A 19145-nucleotide genomic window follows, 5' to 3' on the forward strand; every position below is an offset into this window, starting at 1 on the left:
TACTTAAGCTATAACGTGAAAGTGAGACCTACCCTTATTTATACCATCACAAACAATTCTTTCAATCTCCTCTGGATCACTAGTGATACCTGTTAGGTTTTCGCACCCGTCAGCAGTAACCAAGACGTCATCTTCAATACGAACCCCGCCGACATACATGTATTTCTCCATGATTTCTTCATTCACAACTTCTTTTCTCTTTGGATACTTGATTAAAAACTCTTCAATCAAGAACGGATTGAAATAAACACCTGGTTCGTTTGTGACTACCATATTCTCCTCTAGGGGTCTGCGTAGTCTCAGAAATTTTAGCAGTGGATTGGAGTCTTCATAGTTCGCGCGTCCTCCGACATCGTGGGTGTCCATTCCCAATAAATGGCCAAGGCCATGTGGGAAAAAGCACAAGGAAGCTTTTCTATCTAGGATCTCTTCTTCTGAGTACCCTGATTTGAAGATTCCAAGGTTCAAAAAGCTTCGGATAAGTACTCGGTGTGCCAAGATATGGAGCTTTTCCCATTCAACGCCTGGCTTGATTCTGTCCATAACTTCGGTTTGCATCTTTAAAACTGTGTCGTATATCTCGCGGTGCTCCTTTGTAAATTTTCCATTCAACGGGAAGCACCTAGTAACATCAGCAGTATAATTTTCCCATTCAGCGCCCGCGTCCATCAGTACTGACTGCTTGTTTTCAAGACTTTCATCGTTCTTGACATAGTGTAGAGTGCTACAGTTGGGCCCTGAGCAGCAAATAGGGTCGTAACCTTGATGCTTAGAACCCTGGCGAATTGCATGGTAAGTAAATTCAGCATGGAAATGGCCCTCATTTTTCTCTATGGGCAATGCAGACATGACAGAGAGATGGCAGTTGTCTGTAATCTTGGCTGCGCGTCTAAGAAGCCCTATTTCATACTCGTCTTTTGTGAGCCTCGATTCGTCTAGCGCATAAAACAAGTCTGGATCACTTGGTACAAGCATTTCGGCGACATTGGGATCATGGACATTGTCTAAATCCGTTGTGTAGATGCAGCTGCTTTCAAATTTACTTAGAAAAGAAGGCAACTTCTTTGCGTACAACACCTCGTCCACATCAAACTTTTCATAGGCTGCCTCCACGCTCAAGGGGAGGCCGCTCCACATCACATCGTCGCTGTCAACATCAGGCAGGAAAAGAGTGAGCTTTTCGCTTTTGAAATCGAAGAACGCTGCCGAACCAGGTATGTTTACACCTGTCAGGTAGAAAAAGTACCTGTTTTGTCTAAATTCCTTGGTCTGATCGCAGTATTTGATTGGCTCTATCTCTCCTCCTGCAACAAATAGCGTAGATTCAGTTTGTTCTTCGCCTTTTTTCGATAAGAAGTTCTTCTTGATTTTAAGTGCATGCTTTTTGGCTGGGTACTTCCCTTTGGGCAAATCTGAGTCCGAAGGGCTCATCTTCTGTTGTGGCCGGCTTGAGAAAGTAAATTCTAATGAGTCTCTGCCGAGCTGATATGCAAGGAAAGCTAGACTGAAGGTAAGCAGCTGATCTGCGAATGGCATTTGAGCTTTGCGCTTACGAGCCCGTGTTGATTAGTTGGATTTGAAAGATAGCTTTTTATATGTGTGCTTAATGACGTTGGGCCGTAGCTGTGAACGGCCATGTGCAATATTGTTTATCAGAATTGAAAACCAAAACATAAAAAAGATATCATGGCGCCAAGTCGCACAATTGAAATGGAGAAGAGAGCGCGTAGCCCAAGCCAGAGCTCCGACGGCACTCCTTCCAAGAAAATCAGTTTAGCTGGAGCCCAAGTTCAACCCTACCTTGAAACGGTTGACGTGAGAAAGCTCGATTTTGATCTCGAGAAACTATGCTCAGTAACCCTTTCACCATTAAATGTCTACTGCTGCTTGGTGTGCGGGAGGTATCTCCAAGGACGCGGTGAAAAGACAGTCGCTTTCCTACACTCGATCCAAGAGGACCACCACGTCTTTATTAACTTTGTTTCATTGAAAACATATCTGCTTCCTGAGAATCGTGAAGTTCAGGGTGTGCAGCTTTTGGAAACGATAAAGTTTGCAATCTCACCCAAGTACACTCAAGAAGACTTATTGCAGTTTCCTCGGATGTGCTTCGACAAATCGAATACTCCGTACATAAATGGTTTTATTGGTCTAAATGACCTGGGCGACAATACACACCTTAGCGTTATTATTCAAATGATGGCGCACATAACTCCCATTCGAGACTTCTTTCTCCTTGAATCTCAGAGCAAAATCGACGATGAATTAATCAAGCGTCTTGCCTTACTGATAAAGAAGTTGTGGTCCCCGCATATACTAAAGGCTCATTTATCTCCATACGAGCTACTCCAACAACTGTCGCGGGTGAATAAAAACGTGAACTCTGACAATAGAATTAAAGACCCCAAGAGCTTTATGTTATGGCTCATTAATTATATGATTGCGAAAGCACATCCACTTAAGAAGGTTTTGACACGTAATATGCGCGGCGAAGTCGAGGTCCGCTCAATAGTTGTGAGAGAAAAAGGCACGACAGGAGAAAAAAATCTCGAGTTTTTTGAAGACGAGGCTACCAAGACTATTGTTCTTCCAAAGTTTTGGAGTCTAACCCTCGATTTGCCGCCTGTATCCCTTTTCAACGAGGGTTCAGACACAAACAGCATTCCACAAGTAACGTTAGACTCCCTGCTTGGTAAATTCAGTGGCCACAAAAAAATTCCCACGAGAGAAGGTATGAAACAATACAAAATTGTGAAGTATCCTCGCTTTCTGGCGATTAACTTTGATAGGTTCAACTGGGACGCCGCCATGCCAATCCGCAACCGGAACAGGACCTTGGTAAAGTTTGCCGATGCACTGCGTTTTGAAAATAAAGATTACAGGCTTATTGCAAATGTAACGCTGTACCCAGTTGGACATAGCAGGAGCGGCGACGAGGACGTTGATGACGAAGCCAGGTGGAAAATTCAGCTTTCTAACCCGAAGAATGCAGAATGGTTTGAGATTGATGGAAAAAACGTAACGGCAAAGGAAAAGGAACTACTCTTTTTGGATGAAGTATATATCCAAGTTTGGGAGATGGAGCAAAACAAGAGCTAGAATGTTGAATTTCAATTCGCCAATAATTTTAATTTGAATAAAATTACTTAATGTACAGATATGAATGCAACTCATTTGATTGCGACAGAGTTAACGCCTGCCGTAAGCACTGACATGATGTTTTCTTCGAGGACCCCCTCAGCGGTATCGGCCAGGTGTTTCTTAGGGTCCTGCTTACCAACGTAGCGAGTTTTCAGCTCTTCCTCCGTCAAATCTTTCTCTTCCTCTATCCTTTTGGAATATAACTCTGCAATTTTGAGCATCTTTTGCGTGGCTTGCAAATTGTTATGCTCCTTCTCTTTGTAATCGTTCATCTTTAAACCTGACTGCCATTGCTCCTTGTGCAAGTTTAGAAGCATGTTTGTCTCCGCAACAGTCTTGTGGTAGTCAATATTCAACGAGTAATAATGCCTGTTGAGGCCGTGAATTAAAGCCTGAATGTTTGGCTTATTGAGTAGGCCAGCATTTGACGTTGTTTGTCTGGGTTCTTGATTCCTCATTATCATGTTCGTGTCTATCAACCTAAAAGCATCCACAACCACCTTACCCTTTACAGACTGTATTGGATCCACGACAACGGCTACGGCTCTGCTGTTTAATTGCTCAAACGACTTTTGGGTGTTAACATCCACTGACGAGAGCCAGCAGCCAAAACCTGGATGGGAATGGTACCACCCCACCACCATTTGATCTCTGCCTGTTTGCTTTAGCATGTCCATCATCTTGGCTTGGAACACATCGTCAACAGCTTCAACAGAAACCCCTGTTCCAGATTGAGGCATGGCGAAGACGTCAACAACATTAACTGTGTAATCATCAACAAACTCGCCGAGCATAAGGCCCATAACCTCCATGGGAACGCCGTGTCTGCCGTGCTTCAACATCTTCAGCAAAGCTAAAGAAGAAATGTATACCGTTTCCTTAGTGTCATCCATAGGGGTCTCAGCAGCGGCGGCGCCGCCCATTACACCAGCTCTTTGGTTCATCATCAATCTTTGAAGCCTTTCCATCTTAGAATGAATGTGTTTCAATCAAAAGAAGGGCAGCAATCCTGATCTTCTAACTAATATGCCCTTTATCTGTACCATTTGCCACCGAATTCCAAATATTCATAACCTTCTAAGCACATTATTTTGTAAATACTTCTGTACGGTTGTAACTCAGTAGGTTGCCATGCTATAGCAGGAAGCAGTGCTTGATACCCTGAATATTATACACTCAAACGTTATCCTAGAGCTAATATAAAATGCGGGCAGGCAAGAATGCAGGGAGCAGCAGAACACGCGCCCTCGACTCAACTACTACTTCTACAGTACAGGAGTCGGCCCCCGTTTTGCAACTTCGAGGGTCTCCTAATGATCAGCGGGAAGGGGCAACCCACACTCCGGCAGCAACTGGTAGCCAGGAGAAGAGGGAGGTGCGATGGAAAGAAGATGTAGTTGACAATGAGCACATGAACAAAAAGAAATCCAAAGTTTGCTGCATTTTTCACCCCCAGCAAAATTTCGAGGACATGGACGATGAGTGCGATCACTGCGGCCATAGCGACTCATCGTCCTCGTCGTCATCCTCGTCATCATCTTCAGAGTCAGAGTCTGAAAAAGACTTGGATAGGGAGAGCAGGCACAACGCAAGAAAAGAAAGACGGAAGCGAAAGCTCGCACAAAAGAGATCTACAAGCCCAAATGCCTATGAGATTCAGCCAGATTACAGTCAAAACAAAGACAAGCAAACGAACAATCAATAGAATTAGGACGCGGAAATAAGTTCATGTGGCTAAAATCTGAGTGCAGTACAAATTTATAAATGGACTTCTAAGTTAATTAACACACTGTATGTTTCCCGGGGCATTTTGTATTGAATCATGCCAGCGTATATCATACAGCTTTTGGCTAATCTCCTTAGAGCTCTTATTTGCTGGTCCTTTGATGCAGAATGATATTCACTCTGGTTCAACTGCGCAACAATGTTAGACACGCAGGTCATGGTAATGATCAGCAAGTTTGGAATGTTCTTGGCAATTTCAGGACTCAAACTTGAAAACTCTTGAGCCTTGCGCCTGGAGGAAACTTCATCAATAAACGGTATAACGTCAATATCTTCAACTTTAGAAAGGGCTTCCTGCCAGTTTTGCGAGTAGAATGATCTTCTAATATCAACCACCTTTAACAAGAGCAGACATGTCTCTTTGTTCTTCGAAGAGACTTTGCGAGAAATTTCCATGTTATTGACATAGACATTGATAAGTTTCTTCGCAATAAGAACTGGACTAGTCTCGTTGTTATCATCTAAATTCAGTAATGGTTGGTTGAGATCCGTGTTGCTGAGTAAGTCACTCAAAAGCTTGTTGACGATACGAATAACAATGTCATATTCGTCAGCAAGCTGGTAGAGCAGTAAGCTATCAAAAACCCTGCCATCTTCATCAGCCCTCCGCGCTGCTTGTTCTGTGATCCTGTGTAAGAAGTCTTGCTCGTCGCTTAAAAACAGAAGAGAATGCCTTTCTTCAATAACACCAGGGATCCTTGATCCATCTCTGTTAACCTTTCCCAGCAGAATGGTGAATTCTTTAGTTTCTAAAACGAGTTCTCGTAACGATTCATGACAAACTTCTATCTGATCTTTGTTCCCGTTAAGCGCTATCAAAATGAGGTATTCAACAGCGATTCTAGGGTCAGAAAACTTGAATGACTTCGTGTAATTACCAAGTAGCTTTGCAAAATTGATCTCAAATCTGCCATCTTCTTCTGAAAGGAGATTTGAATCATGTTCAGATTTATAGTGTGATATGTTTAACTTCTTGTGATAGGCTAAAGCTATCGCAAGGTGCACAGCATCAATTTCATTGATCGAAGTTGCGTGTTGAACTGCCAGCTCATAAAGACCGCTTAGTAGAAGCACGTGGAGATAGGTGCTGCTGAACCTAGAGATGCCATACGAAGTGACTATTGTTTGAAAATCTTTCAAATCGTATTTTTCGTAAACTGGGTCATCATCAGAAACATCTTGTTTGATTAGCATAAAATGAAACCACAGCCAATCCTCAATACTAAGGGTTATCGACGATATATTCTTTCTGGTTAAATCACATCTTCCAACAATCTTATAAACAGCGAGTCTGAATGGATCGCCATCTAAGGCGTTTTTGATGTGCTGGTTATATTCCGTGTGCAATCTTGAAACAAATTCATTGGGTAACCTCTGATCTTTAGAAGTGGCATAAGCTTTGAAATATGTTAGGAAGGACTGCTCAACTTTTTTGAAACTCAACTTGTTAGCGATCGCAACTTCAAGAGCTTCCTTGGTCAAGCCAGCTCTCAGAAGGTAGAAAATAAATGCCCAAATAGGCACACCATTAACTATTGTCAAGTTTCCGTATTTCCACGTGTTGTTTGGGTTTTTGAGTTTGTAGTCAATGAATGACTTCACTTTGTTGACGTTAGTAGGGAGGCCTTCATTTAAGTTCTTCTTGTATAGGTTATCAACATAGTTTAAGAATTGCTTTTCAAGAAAGGTTCGGGATGACATAACAACGTCAGTTGAATTCTGAGCGTGTTCGATAATACTCCACGCCTCCGGAAGTTGTCGACCTGCTTGCTCTGCCGAACTGGAAAAGGTTTCGGAGATTTCCTTTGCCAGCGAAAATTCGTATCCGCTCTGCCTGGCATTGTTGAAACCATTTATTATCTTGGCGTACCTTTCGAACTTGGTCCTTGTTGCAAAATTCTCATTCACATTTAACCTTGAGTCACCATCCAAAATGCCGCGCCCTGATTTGCCCCAAGAAGGATAATCTGGATGAGGTAGTGAATCCTTTCCGTAATCGTTGCCCCTTCTCTTCTTTAGTATAATACCGAAGTTTTCCCTTACCTCGTCTTTTCTTTGTTCCCAGTCGAGGTTGAAAGTCTGATTGACGAAATTGTCAAAATCCTTTGCTGCTGATGTGAGGGACTGTTCAATGGAAGATAAAATGTTCTCGTCTTTCTTAGTGCGAAGATAGGTGTCAAGGTCCCCGTCAGTCTCCCTATTTGTTACATTATGTTCAATCAACTGTCTCGACTTCAGATTATTCAAAGACAGCTCGACGTCCTGAATAGCCAATCCACTGCCTGCTAGGAGGTAATGTGCTCTTGTGTGATCACCCTTTGGTTTGGCCTTCTTTCTCAGGTCGTGTGCTCTCTTTTTGATTTCATTTACGCTTAATAAAATTGTTCCTAATTCAGAAGATGTAGTTGGCAAGTTCTTCGAAGTCTCAATAAGGTTGCCAAATGTCTTCGCAGAGCCTTTCAGGACACCCTCGTTATTGGCATAAGTGTCCATCGAAACGGGTTTGTCTGAGTGCATTGCTATTCTCTTTTAGAGTATAGCCATGAATTGGCACTATTGATGGCCAAAATTTTTTTCTCTATTATATTATAGGATTAGTGTCAAGGAAAACATCGCCAAAGCGAATGCTCGAATATAGAAACCAATGAACACAACCCTTTATTTAGTATTATACATGTTCCCCATACATATTGAAAGAAGCTAAGCTCCCTTGTTCGCGTCAACACTTAGATCTGCCGAGATCACACTTTGACATATTAAAAGTGCTAATCAAAGCTTTTGATCATTACTCTTCATCACTGCTATCACCATATAATGGTCCTTGTGAAAAGCGTAGTCTGGTTGCTGCCCTTCAAAAATCATCAGTGGCCTCTGGTTGATGCTTGTTCTTTTAAAATTATCTCTTAAAGAAGCATCATCCTCAGTCGCGTGAGTAATTGTTGTTCGCGCCTCCATTCTTGAAAGGCCTATAGGACTCTAAGTTTCAACAGAACAAGGCCTTAGATGGCAAATTACTATACATTTTTTTTGATGAACTGCAAAGAAACTGATGAGAAAATAAGTTAGGCTTGGGTTTCGTTCTAGAAACTTGTCTTTAGCCTAAACATTGATAGAAGAGGTTTCAAGCAAAAGACACAGTTTTCTTCTTTGGCCCAACATCATTGGATGCAGCAGCAGGCGCTTTACTCTCATTGTACTGATCTCTTTTATTTTTCCTACGCAGTGTTCTAGCCACAGATGCTTTCTTTTTTAGCTCGTCTTTCTTGGAGTCTAACTTATCCTTTTTGGCATCTTCTTTCCTCTCTATTTCCTGCCTCTTAAGCTCTCTTATCTCTTCTAGCCTTCTGGCTTTTTCCAGCTTACTTTCAGTAAGTTGTTCTTGCTTATCTCCAATAGTACTTATTAGCCTGCTGTAAAGAAGCTCATCATGATCGCCAACAAACTTTTTACCCTTCTTTCCGCGCTTAAATTTAACGCCAGGGATCACCGCGCGGTTCAAACTTGGAATATTTAGCTCTTTCTCGGAATACGCCTTAACCTTTTTGTTCTTAGAACCATATAACCTCGCAAGAGCTTGCTCCTTGCTGACCTTCAACTTGCTTGGTTTTCTCGAAGCTGACTTCTCTGTGAGTTTTGGAGCGCTCGATAATTGATTTCTCGCTTGAGAGTCTTGAAAAACCTCAGGATTTACCTCTCTTTTCCCATTCTGTTTGTTGGATCTTTTTGCAGTCTTGGTTTGCTTCCCGGCCATGGCGAAATCTCAAGTAACCGGTGAGTCTGTATGAAGGAACTCCAAGGTCACTAACGAATAAGATGAAGCTTTGTTTTAAAAGTTTTCCACTAAGCTGTGTCCAAAGCGATGAGGTTACCCTGCCATACGTAAGAGGAAGCGCTGGCACGTATGACTGACTAGTTCAGGAAATAAGCTCCAGACAATAGGATCTCTACTGTCAAAAAAACAATATACATGGCTGCTAGGTAAACACTTTTCAACACATGCTAACTGGCGCTACACTGTACACTGTCGTTTATGACTTGTTGTGTGATTAACTGCGCTCTTAATGATTCCATGTACGCTCTTTCCCTAATTAACTTTCACCCTACAAAAATCCTAAGCTGCAAATATTTAAATATTTTCGGAAGCCACTAACACATATTTTTATAGTAGCAAAAGCAAAAATGTTATTACTTTTATAGATAAAGTTTAAATTCAAAAGAGAAAGTAATATATATATATAAAATGCACTCAGGTCTATCAGGTGACCAGAACTGCTTAATATAAAATCTTTACTATTTAGTTTTTTATTTTTTTAGAAGGCTGCGTATTGTCGAGATCTTCATGTCTCTTGAACCTTAAACTGGCAAGTATAGAATCATACTCTTCTTTGATGGAGAGAAAAGCCGTTTGCAACTTGTCGTTTCTTGTCGGAGTATCTAGATCAGCTAGTAAGTCGTAATTTTTCTCGTAAAGTCTCTTTTTAACCTGTAATCTAAAATTTGGAGAACATATATGAAGCAATAGCATTTCAATCAGCCTTTGAAACTGCCTTTTTTCTATTTTGAAAATAGACCGCTGGGCCTCAATCCATTCGTTTTTTATAGGAAGCTCTCGTGGGATTTCGCTGGCAATACCGCTCGCGTAAAGCCTCTTCAAATCATTCCTATCTCTCAAAGAATCAAAATCCTCGTTGGGATCCTCCACAGTGATTTCGATGACTTTAGTATCTGCAAGCCAGTCATTGATGATAGCGTTATAAAGTTCAGATCCATGGCCCACTCCTTGGTATGGTGGGAATACAAGAAACTGTGAGATTTTCCCAGTCTGAAATGTTTTATCAGTGCTGTCAAAATTCCTTGCTCCCATATACTTCCAGTACTTGTAGGTAGTACTATAACCTACACATTGCTTATTCCCAGTGTTGAATGACATGTAAAGCTCCCAACCTTCGTCACCTTCGTCAATGTATGAGGCTGATTCGATAAGGAATAAAGTGAATATCTGCATGCGACGATGAAGCTTTTTCACGTTATCATCATGTAGATCGACCTTGTACACAGCAAAATTATGGCCCTCACGACTATAGCTAGCGACTTTCTTGCTTTCATCTGGCAGAGTAAAACTCTCCCTCTCCTTGTTAAAAGTGTCAACCCAAGCTATCTCGTCCTTCACAATTACGTCGCCATCCGGGAGATATTTTAACAACTTATCTTGGACATTATCGTCGGTATCCGCTAGCTTTGCTCCAAACTTCACGTTGCAAAAGGGCTTGAAAGTTACTGAATCAAAAGCAAGTAGAATCTGAAGATCTTGATAACCGAAAATTTGTTCTGAATCCCCATATATGGGATATGTAAATGTGGGCGTGAATTGGACAGCTCCTTCTTCATCGACAAAGGAAAGCTTCACAGCAGTGTTCGATGAAACAGTCCAAGCTTCAGGTCTCAGATCACTTGCGTCTGCCATAGCGGGTCCCACCTTTGATCTTTAAATTAATATTATTCACGACTATGCGAAAGTTTTATTTTTTCTACCTAAAACAAATGCACGCTACTCAAACTTACCTCCACCCTCTCTTGAGCTAAGGGAGGGCCGCCTGGGAAGGATGAAACATGGTTTGGCAGCGTTCAACTCCGATCAACATAATCGTTACAGTACTACAGCAAGTATTTTGAGCAAGCAAGACAGAGAGTTAGATGAGCAGCTTAATGTATTTCAACAACGACTGGTCGAGTTTGCCAAGGTTCACAATAAAGAGCTGAGAGAGAGCCCAGAATTCAGAATGAAGTTCATCAGGATGTGCGCATCAATAGGCGTTGATCCGATATCTTTGTTTGACAAAGAACGCCATCTCTTCGATGTGAACGACTTCTTTTATGAGATCTGTGTCAAGATCATAGAGATTTGCCGTAAAACCAAGAACCTAAATGGCGGGGTTATTTCGTTTGATGAGTTACACAAAGGCTATTTTGAGCAATTCAAAGTGCAACTGAACGATCTTCAAAAAGCGGTAGAGATGTTAGAAACCCTTGACGGTGGGTTTGAAGTTTTTTGTATTAGAGGCAAAAAGTTTCTAAGAAGCGTTCCTAACGAGCTAACAAACGACCAGGCAAGGATTTTGGAGGTTTGTTCTATCCTCGGGTACGCCAGTATATCATTACTGCGGCTCAATCTCGAGTGGGAACCTGTTCGAAGCGACGCCATCTTGAAAGAGATGGTCGCAAATGGGTTATTGTGGATTGACAGTCAAGCTCAAGGTGAAACATTATACTGGGACCCTGCTTGGATTGTTCGCTCTAACTTCGCTTGAGTGGCGAACCCAAAGTGTATTCAGGTTGTGGTCATACGGTTCCTCTTCTTTGCGGCCTTCTTCTCTCTGAATTTCTGATTCACTGACTCCACGGATTCCATCACACCCCTCTCTAGCATCTTTTGATACACAGCAACAACTTTCCCTTTGCCGTCTCCCAGGTTGATCCGCGTTCTGCCCTGAATTTCGGATGTTGTGACGCAGAGCGTTTCCCGAAAAATGTTGGCGACAGTGGATTTCAAGTTATAATCTAGTGATAAGGCGTACACTCGGCGGTCTGATTGCAACGATTTAAAATTGTTAGAATCTACCGTTTTCCACTCCATCTCTGGGAATTTGCAGTCGAACAAAATCAGAGGTATATCACTAGCCATATCGTAAATCGGTTTTTGCTTAACCCTTGCGACGTCCATAAGATCCTTGAGTAAAGTTGTATCTTCGAGCCCCTGCCCAATCAAAAAAAGATTCGCCATCATGCAGCGTACCTGGTGCCAAAGAAATGCTGAGCCTATAAGGTCCAGGCAGTAAATATCTTCGCTCAGCGATATTATTCGAGATCTTTCGATGTTTCTTTTGTAATTGTTAATTTGTTTCGAACCGTCAAGCTTACAAAAGTTTCTGAAATCATGCTCCCCCTCATACATCCGAGCGGCTTCTTCCATTTTCTTAATATCCAATCCATCTTTGTGAAAGAGGTACCTATAATGGCGATACTGGCAACTAAACCTGGCGTCGAAATTTGTTGGCGGACGTAGACAGACAGCAGATATTCTTATGTCGTCAGGAAGTAACTGGTTTAGTATATGGATGTAGTCAATTTCCCGTCCATCATTTTCTTCATCCTGCTGTTCCTCTCTTGTTAAATTGGATCTCACATGCAATGAAATAACTTGGTTCATTGCACTGACACCTTTATCAGTCCTCCCGCATCGACTGAAGTTGTAATCTTGCGGGACCATTGAAGGAACCAATTTACAAGCATTCATAGCTTCCAAAATAGTGCCTTCCACAGTTGGCAACGGAGTAGGCTCTTTCTGAATGGCAAGCCCGTTGTAATTCCAACCCAAGTAGGCAAATTTGAACGCAACAAACCTTGTGTCGTATTTTGAAAAGTCGAAAGGCTTGTCCTTTTTCTTTCTCTTTCTTTTTTCAGGGAGGTCGTCCCTCTTAGCCTTTTTGGTCTTACTTTCGGAGCGATCTCCTTCATCTTCTGCTTTGCGCTTGTTCTCGGCTTCAAGCTCCATAACCTTGCGCACAAGATCTTCTTTCGACCATTTTGCATATTCGCATTGTTCAGGAAGCGATTTGCTTGCGTTTCTGCCAAACCTCAGAAGCTTTGAAATGAGGCTCATGCCAGCGTTTAACACTAAGTTCAGTTTTCCTGTAAAAGTCTGCGATGATGTTTTGATCGCTTTTTTAAATTAATGGAATTGAAAATAAGAGTATGAAAAATTTAACGAAGTCTAATCCCAGCATGAAGCTCATCGCAGAGACCTTCTTGAAAAAAAATCGGCGGTATGGCCAGGTCGCTATCATGGGATAATCTAAAGTATGAACTTCAGCCATGGATCCGCACTGCGATAGATGCAATGGGGTTTGAAATTATGACCCCAGTTCAGGCCTCTACTATTCCGATGTTCTCTGGGAACAAGGACGTTGTTGTGGAATCTGTAACAGGCTCTGGTAAAACAATAGCTTTTACTATTCCAATCCTTGAAAAGGTCGTCAAGGAGGTTTTATCAGGCTCTCCGTTGAAGAGAGGGCATTTCTATTCACTAATTATATCACCTACAAGAGAACTATCAAAGCAAATCCAGGACGTTGTGGAAGCGTTTTTGGCATATTATCCCAGTGAATCGTGTCCCATAAAATCACAACTTATTGTGGGAACTAGCTCGTGCTCTGTTAGAGACGACGTCAGTAAGTTCTTGGAAAACGCGCCACAAATTTTAATTGGCACCCCAGGAAGAGTACTGGACTTTATGAAAGCATCTACTGTCAAAACTAGCTCTTGTGGTGTTGTTGTTTTGGATGAGGCAGACAGATTACTAGATGTCAGCTTCGAAAAGGATGTGGAAAGCATACTTGGCATGCTGCCCAAGCAAAGAAGGACAGGGCTCTTTTCAGCAACCATAAGCAGTGCGGGCAACCAGATTTACAGGACTGGTATGCGCAATCCAGTTAAAATTGCTGTAAAGTCAAAAGTTCAGAACCCAGAATCATTACAAATTAACTATATTGTCGTGAAACCCGAAGAAAAACTGCATCATCTTCTCAATATTATTAATAATATGAGGTACAGAAAATGCATCGTTTATTTTCCAACTTGTCAGGCTGTGACATACTTTTACTCATTTCTCAAGCACCTTTCTGACATCAGCAAAACGCGGGATGACTTAGAAGTTTATTCTTTGCATGGAAAGCTACAGACAAACTCCAGAATTGGAACGCTAGCTAAATTTTCTACAAGTTTGAACATAGCCGTTCTCTTGACAACAGACGTGGCTGCAAGAGGCATTGATATTCCGGAGGTTGACTTGGTACTTCAATTTGATCCTCCCACAAACGCAGAAATGTTTTTGCATAGATGCGGAAGAACGGGTCGAGCCAATCGAGCCGGAAAGGCCATCACTTTCATAAACTGTGGAAGGGAAGAGGACTATATCGATTTCCTTGGAGTCAAAAACATAAGTCTTGGAGAGCTCGAAATTAGTTTCAGGCCGGTCGACGAATTGGGTGTAATTTTTAAAAGTTGGGTGCTACAAGACAGGGCAAGGTTTGAGCATGGCATTAAAGCTTACGCGGCTTTTATCCGCTATTATTCGAAACACTCTGCGTCGTCCATTTTTCGCCTACAATCACTTGACTACGTTGGTCTAGCAAAATTATACGGTTTAATTCGCTTACCTCGTATGCCAGAGATAACGAAGTACATGAGCGCAGATGCCACACCCTCTGAGGGTTGGCTCATTGATCCGCCCCTCGACTTGGATCATTTCTCCTATCTCAACAAACAAATGGAAAGGGCGAGGCAGGAAGAATTGAAAAAGACAAAGGAAATAAGCGACAAAAAGAAGTTGAAGAGTGAGTTGAAGAAGAAAAATGCAGCATGGTCTAATAAAACAACTTCGAAAGAGACACGGAAAGAGAGGAAGGTTAAATTAGCCGAAAAACGAAAAGCCATTGAGCAAAAAATCGCAGAGGCTGGCAGCGAGGATGAAAGTGACGGAGAGGAGGATTGGAAAGATTTGGTGCGGAGAAACAAGAAGGCGAAAACATGCTCTCAAATACAAGGTGACTTTTCGGATTTGTAGTTCTTGGTTATTAAAAACGCTCGTCTAATTATAATCATAATATCGGCTTATAGTTTTACTCTATATACTTGGCCAGCCTTCCCATCATAAATCAAGGTGTTTTCCAGCGGAACGAATTGATGGGTTAAAATTTTTACAGCTTCTTGTGCTACTATACCTGCCAATAATGAACATGTTGGATAGTATCGAAGCTCATCTCGGCTTTCGACAAACGATGGTCTAATCGTCTCTAACTCATGTTTTGATTTTACCAATTTCCTTAAAATAGCTGCTGCTGCAGGAGTTATTTGTTTGACAGTCCGGCAATCTTGTTCTGTGGGAATGTGACTTGCTGGCACCACACCTCTTACATTTTGGACATTACTGCAGAAGTTTTTTATTTGACTTAAGGGGACACTAGCATTATGCGAGGTGACTATATCTGCAAATGTGTTCAGATTCTTAGAAGCACATCGCAGATAGGCTTCCTGAATAGCATTGTACATCTCGGAGCTAGACTCCATATCCGGAATCAGCCCTGATAATGGAAGCTGATGCTCACTAGAAGGGTGCTTGAGATAATCCTTTAGCGACGAAATCATGTCCGTGAACATTGAATTGAAAGGAACAACACACTCAGAAGACGCAAGGCTGAAGCATTTGAGCAGATTGTCTGGAATTATCTCTGAATCTTGCAGCCCCAGGTAAAGATAGCGCTCTGCTTCTATGAAATTGAGGCATTCGGGGCCAGGTAGCGTTTTCTCATGCAGTCTTCGGATTTCAATTCGGAGAGAAGAGCGGTCAATCTTTGTGCAATTTTCCTTGAGCGATTTCAAAGCGTGGTAGATTATCACAGCAAAAGGCAAATCGTTAAGCTGTTCTTGGCTCAGCTGGCTGGGCTTTATGCTTTCGTAAAAGTTGAGTAAAGGCTGCGGCGGCTTGTCTATTCTCAAATCTGGAGACTTGTGCTGCCGATGGCATTCAGTTACAAAATGAGGCTCCTGTGATACAAAACAAGCGTACCCGTGATATTCACGCCAGTTACAAGCCAGCATGGGAGGCATCGGGAGGCATCTTATACTTTCAATCACCGACACATCCCTCGTAGTAAGGATTATGAGATCGAAGTACCGCCAATATTCCTGATTCCCCATCAGATGAGCATTCCAGGTTTCCTCGTTGAACTCTGCATGCTCATTAATACTTTTTAGGTCTTCAACGTCGAGAAAGCAGTCGGACTTAACATAGCTTGTTTCTTTGATCAAATGAAATTTCGTCGCCCCAGGCAAAACTAAATTCTTCAAGATCTCACTCGCAAGCAACGTATTACCGATAATGCATATGTGAGCTTTAGAAAGCTCGAGCTGGCCATGCTTTCCCCACAGACGAAGCTGTCTATCAAACTTATCCATGCTTTTAGATGAGATGTGAAGTAATAATTGCTATTTGTTACCCGGCAGTTTATCGTCATATCCTTTTAGAGCAAAAGGATGCGGGTCCAGCAACTTTTTATCACGGAGAACATATATAAATGGGTTAGGGGATTTTTCGCTGCAGGTTGAGGTGAAATGAGAGCACCATAAATCCGGTTACCAAAAAAATGCACAGAACTTATTCATTGAGAGCTCAGAGAGCACCAACAGCTTCGCAATTGCAGAGCCCCGCTCCTCCTCCATCGTCCACTAGATCCAAATTCTTCGGTAAAGCCTCAATCTCAAGCACGTTCCGCAAGAACGCAGCGGGGAACTTCGGCCCTGACTTGGCTAGAAAGCTATCGCAACTCGTCAAGACTGAGAAGGGCGTTTTGAGAGCTTTGGAAATTGTCGCCATTGAGCGCCGCGCTGCTGCCAAACAGCTTTCGCTCTGGGGTCTAGACAACGACGACGACGTTTCGGATGTGACCGATAAATTGGGCGTCCTTATCTACGAACTTGGCGAGCTGCAAGACCAGTTTATCGACAAGTACGACCAGTACCGTCTAACTTTGAAGGGCATCAGAAACATTGAGGCCTCCGTCCAGCCATCTAGAGACCGTAAACAGAAGATTACGGATGACATTGCCCGCCTCAAGTACAAAGAGCCAAACTCCACAAAGATTCCGGTCTTGGAGCAGGAATTGGTTCGTGCCGAGGCTGAATCGCTGGTCGCTGAAGCCCAGCTCTCTAACATCACCAGAGAAAAGCTAAAGGCTGCTTTCAACTACCAATTCGATTCTATTCGTGAATTGGCTGAGAAGTTTGCTCTTATTGCCGGTTATGGTAAGGCCCTGTTGGAGTTGCTAGACGACTCCCCTGTCACTCCAGGTGAGACTAGACTTGCTTACGATGGCTATGACGCATCGAGACAAATCATCATGGATGCAGAAACTGCTTTAGAAGGCTGGACTCTCGACTCCGCCGCTGTTAAGCCAAGCTTGTCTTTCCACCAAACCGTCGACGACGTTTACGAAGAAGATGATGAGGAAGAGGGCGAGGCCGCTGCCGCGGAAGAGGAGTGGGCGGGTGAGCACGAAGGCGGTGAGGAAGAGGTTGAGAGTACCAGAGTTTAATTAATTCCTAACCTTTCCTGCAGTTCACGGACTGCTGTGCTTTCTTAATGCGAAACTCAGACTGCAGTCCTGCAGCCTTCAGCGCTCTCCGAAACTCCTACAAGCGTTCATTTGTAACTTTATCAAATTTTTAAGTAATCAAAATTATGTCAACCTGTAGGAATGAAAATAAGCTATTCTTAATTTCATATTTTAGACTCAAACGAACTAATTTGAGTATCTGTAACTCAAATAAAAACAAAATAACAATTACACGTAAGCTCTACATTATGCCCCTGTGGCGAAGTTCTTCTTTCAGAGCGCGGTACCTATCGTGAGCGTAGGGTATTCGCTTAGCCATTGCATTTTGAATGGCAAGGAATCTTATCCTATTCTTATACTTAACTTTTTTGGCGGACGCTTCAGGTGAGGTATCATGTATGAAATGCGTTGTTTTCGCTTTAACTGTAGTTGGGATACAACCCAGATATCGGAAAACTTTCCGCTGGGATTGTTCGCTTTCTCTCCAGCACTTCCACCTCAGCCCCTTTGAAGTCCAAAGGGCGCTGTCCAGAAGAGATTTGGCTTTTTCAATATCACCTTCAGTGACTTGATGCTTCATGTTAAACTTCACCATCGAATGAGCTTTAGACAGCCAGTAACTAAATATCTGCACTCCTCTGGCATATCGCCTCCTTTTCCTCGAGAGGTACTCAAAAACTATCGGAAAGTTTTGAGTGTAACCGTTCCTCACCAAAGCCTTGAATAGCATGTCGAAAGAGTGCAGATTACCTGATATCTGGTAGCGCTTGCAAGCGGTGTTGAAAGTTAGAAGCGCCAAATCGAGTCGTCCTGATTCCGCGAAACGTCTCAAAAATGCGTTCAAGCTTTCGTGGTCCAAATTGAAATCAGCGTTTTTGTGAGCGTGATCCACAAACGCCCAAGCCGCCTCGTATTTTTCTTCACTGAGAAGCTTTTTAATACAGAAATTGAAGAGCTTTGAGTTGAGGGGTACGGAATACTCTGAAAGAAATTTCAATGCTTGCGAAGAATTCAAGGGATTAGAGCTCAAGACTGCCAACACAAGCTGAGGGGTTATAGGCACATTACTCTTTATCATGTTTTCCAAAAATACGTCCCTCGACATATCTTCAAGAAGTAGGTTGAAACAGGTGACCCAGGTTACTGCATCCGCCTTGATCTCATGATGCTGCATCTGCCTCAAGTAATACACAGCATCATGAAGTGGGTGTCTCGACTTTCGAATATGTGAGTTTTTTAAAGCGTTACGAAGCATGAGATTGAAGGTCTTTGTGTTTGGCTTTACACCCTCTAGCTTCATCTGAGAAAATAGCTCCCTGCAGGTAGCATAGTCAGATTTCTCACTGAAAAAGAATATTACATCATTGAAAACACCGACATCCCGGAATTGCATAGTTTTCATATTCGAAGGATGCAATATGTTGCGAAGTATTTTTGGTATAACGCCATTTAGAAATGATGACTTTTTGTAATAAAACTTCGAATGCGTCAGAAGAGTCACATAGTTTGCAAAACTTTCTGCGTTTTGAGTGAAGTCAATTATCGATGGTATTTCTTCAAAAACTTCACTGCGAAAGTTTCTCTTAGCATGACCTGTCGACACTTCTTGAGGAGTCAACGCAACAAGCAGGGGTATCATTTCCCCAACGTACTGCTGCGAACTACTGAACAAAAGTGTTTCTGAGTTTTTAGATGACTTCAGCTTCTTCAATGCTGTGAAGTTTGCTCTCGCGCGGTCTTCATTGTAGGCGCATGGTAATTTGTGTCTAGCAAATTGATGCGACGTGAAGGGGCTCAGATAGTCTTGAACAGCGGATCTCTCGAAGTTCGATCCTTTACCAACCACATGAATGTTCCGCAATACGTATTCATTCTTCAACTTTGTTGGTTGTACGCCGCCTTGTCGATCAACTTTCAGGTCTACCCCACAACGAGCCTTAGTAGGTACTGCACGAAATGACTTTTCTGCAACGACAGATGGCTCTCTGATACCATTCTTCGCTATCCCACTTCCTAATGTTGCAAGAAGTCCCATTTCAGACCAACATT

At 42.5% G+C, this 19145-nt stretch overlaps 13 protein-coding genes across 13 annotated transcripts, besides 1 other annotated feature; 5 read left to right on the forward strand and 8 right to left on the reverse strand.

Annotated features, from left to right (window-relative positions):
* Positions 1–3: 3 nt before the first annotated feature.
* Positions 4–1536, reverse strand: KLTH0A02024g (putative Xaa-Pro dipeptidase; the record flags this gene model as incomplete). Its single annotated transcript, XM_002551501.1, has 1 exon — positions 4–1536. The coding sequence occupies one exon, from the start codon at positions 1534–1536 to the stop codon at positions 4–6; it is 1533 nt and encodes a 510-aa protein (XP_002551547.1).
* A 150-nt stretch (positions 1537–1686) lies between these two features.
* Positions 1687–3099, forward strand: SAD1 (mRNA splicing protein SAD1; the record flags this gene model as incomplete). The annotated part of the gene is made up of 1 exon (XM_002551502.1): positions 1687–3099. One exon carries the CDS (start codon positions 1687–1689, stop codon positions 3097–3099), a length of 1413 nt encoding a protein of 470 aa, XP_002551548.1.
* Positions 3100–3170: 71 nt separating this feature from the next.
* RPN11 (proteasome regulatory particle lid subunit RPN11) lies at positions 3171–4109 on the reverse strand (the record flags this gene model as incomplete). The annotated part of the gene is made up of 1 exon (XM_002551503.1): positions 3171–4109. One exon carries the CDS (start codon positions 4107–4109, stop codon positions 3171–3173), a length of 939 nt encoding a protein of 312 aa, XP_002551549.1.
* Positions 4110–4345: 236 nt separating this feature from the next.
* Positions 4346–4846, forward strand: YPI1 (type 1 protein phosphatase-activating protein YPI1; the record flags this gene model as incomplete). The annotated part of the gene is made up of 1 exon (XM_002551504.1): positions 4346–4846. One exon carries the CDS (start codon positions 4346–4348, stop codon positions 4844–4846), a length of 501 nt encoding a protein of 166 aa, XP_002551550.1.
* A 53-nt stretch (positions 4847–4899) lies between these two features.
* On the reverse strand, positions 4900–7443 carry NIC96 (linker nucleoporin NIC96; the record flags this gene model as incomplete). Its single annotated transcript, XM_002551505.1, has 1 exon — positions 4900–7443. One exon carries the CDS (start codon positions 7441–7443, stop codon positions 4900–4902), a length of 2544 nt encoding a protein of 847 aa, XP_002551551.1.
* Positions 7444–8047: 604 nt separating this feature from the next.
* Positions 8048–8677, reverse strand: LOC1 (Loc1p; the record flags this gene model as incomplete). Its single annotated transcript, XM_002551506.1, has 1 exon — positions 8048–8677. The coding sequence occupies one exon, from the start codon at positions 8675–8677 to the stop codon at positions 8048–8050; it is 630 nt and encodes a 209-aa protein (XP_002551552.1).
* Positions 8678–9053: 376 nt separating this feature from the next.
* Positions 9054–9190: a sequence feature (Centromere Klth0A).
* Positions 9191–9220: 30 nt separating this feature from the next.
* On the reverse strand, positions 9221–10390 carry HAT1 (histone acetyltransferase catalytic subunit HAT1; the record flags this gene model as incomplete). Its single annotated transcript, XM_002551507.1, has 1 exon — positions 9221–10390. The coding sequence occupies one exon, from the start codon at positions 10388–10390 to the stop codon at positions 9221–9223; it is 1170 nt and encodes a 389-aa protein (XP_002551553.1).
* Positions 10391–10529: 139 nt separating this feature from the next.
* On the forward strand, positions 10530–11234 carry SNF8 (ESCRT-II subunit protein SNF8; the record flags this gene model as incomplete). The annotated part of the gene is made up of 1 exon (XM_002551508.1): positions 10530–11234. One exon carries the CDS (start codon positions 10530–10532, stop codon positions 11232–11234), a length of 705 nt encoding a protein of 234 aa, XP_002551554.1.
* A 20-nt stretch (positions 11235–11254) lies between these two features.
* On the reverse strand, positions 11255–12586 carry DEG1 (pseudouridine synthase DEG1; the record flags this gene model as incomplete). Its single annotated transcript, XM_002551509.1, has 1 exon — positions 11255–12586. The coding sequence occupies one exon, from the start codon at positions 12584–12586 to the stop codon at positions 11255–11257; it is 1332 nt and encodes a 443-aa protein (XP_002551555.1).
* A 165-nt stretch (positions 12587–12751) lies between these two features.
* Positions 12752–14548, forward strand: SPB4 (ATP-dependent RNA helicase SPB4; the record flags this gene model as incomplete). The annotated part of the gene is made up of 1 exon (XM_002551510.1): positions 12752–14548. The coding sequence occupies one exon, from the start codon at positions 12752–12754 to the stop codon at positions 14546–14548; it is 1797 nt and encodes a 598-aa protein (XP_002551556.1).
* Positions 14549–14595: 47 nt separating this feature from the next.
* Positions 14596–15939, reverse strand: ULA1 (Ula1p; the record flags this gene model as incomplete). Its single annotated transcript, XM_002551511.1, has 1 exon — positions 14596–15939. The coding sequence occupies one exon, from the start codon at positions 15937–15939 to the stop codon at positions 14596–14598; it is 1344 nt and encodes a 447-aa protein (XP_002551557.1).
* A 188-nt stretch (positions 15940–16127) lies between these two features.
* On the forward strand, positions 16128–17075 carry LSP1 (lipid-binding protein LSP1; the record flags this gene model as incomplete). The annotated part of the gene is made up of 1 exon (XM_002551512.1): positions 16128–17075. One exon carries the CDS (start codon positions 16128–16130, stop codon positions 17073–17075), a length of 948 nt encoding a protein of 315 aa, XP_002551558.1.
* Positions 17076–17337: 262 nt separating this feature from the next.
* Positions 17338–19131, reverse strand: AEP3 (Aep3p; the record flags this gene model as incomplete). The annotated part of the gene is made up of 1 exon (XM_002551513.1): positions 17338–19131. One exon carries the CDS (start codon positions 19129–19131, stop codon positions 17338–17340), a length of 1794 nt encoding a protein of 597 aa, XP_002551559.1.
* Between the last annotated feature and the right edge of the window lie 14 nt (positions 19132–19145).

Source organism: Lachancea thermotolerans (assembly GCF_000142805.1).
Source record: "Lachancea thermotolerans CBS 6340 chromosome A complete sequence".
In the NCBI taxonomy this organism is placed as follows: domain Eukaryota; kingdom Fungi; phylum Ascomycota; class Saccharomycetes; order Saccharomycetales; family Saccharomycetaceae; genus Lachancea; species Lachancea thermotolerans.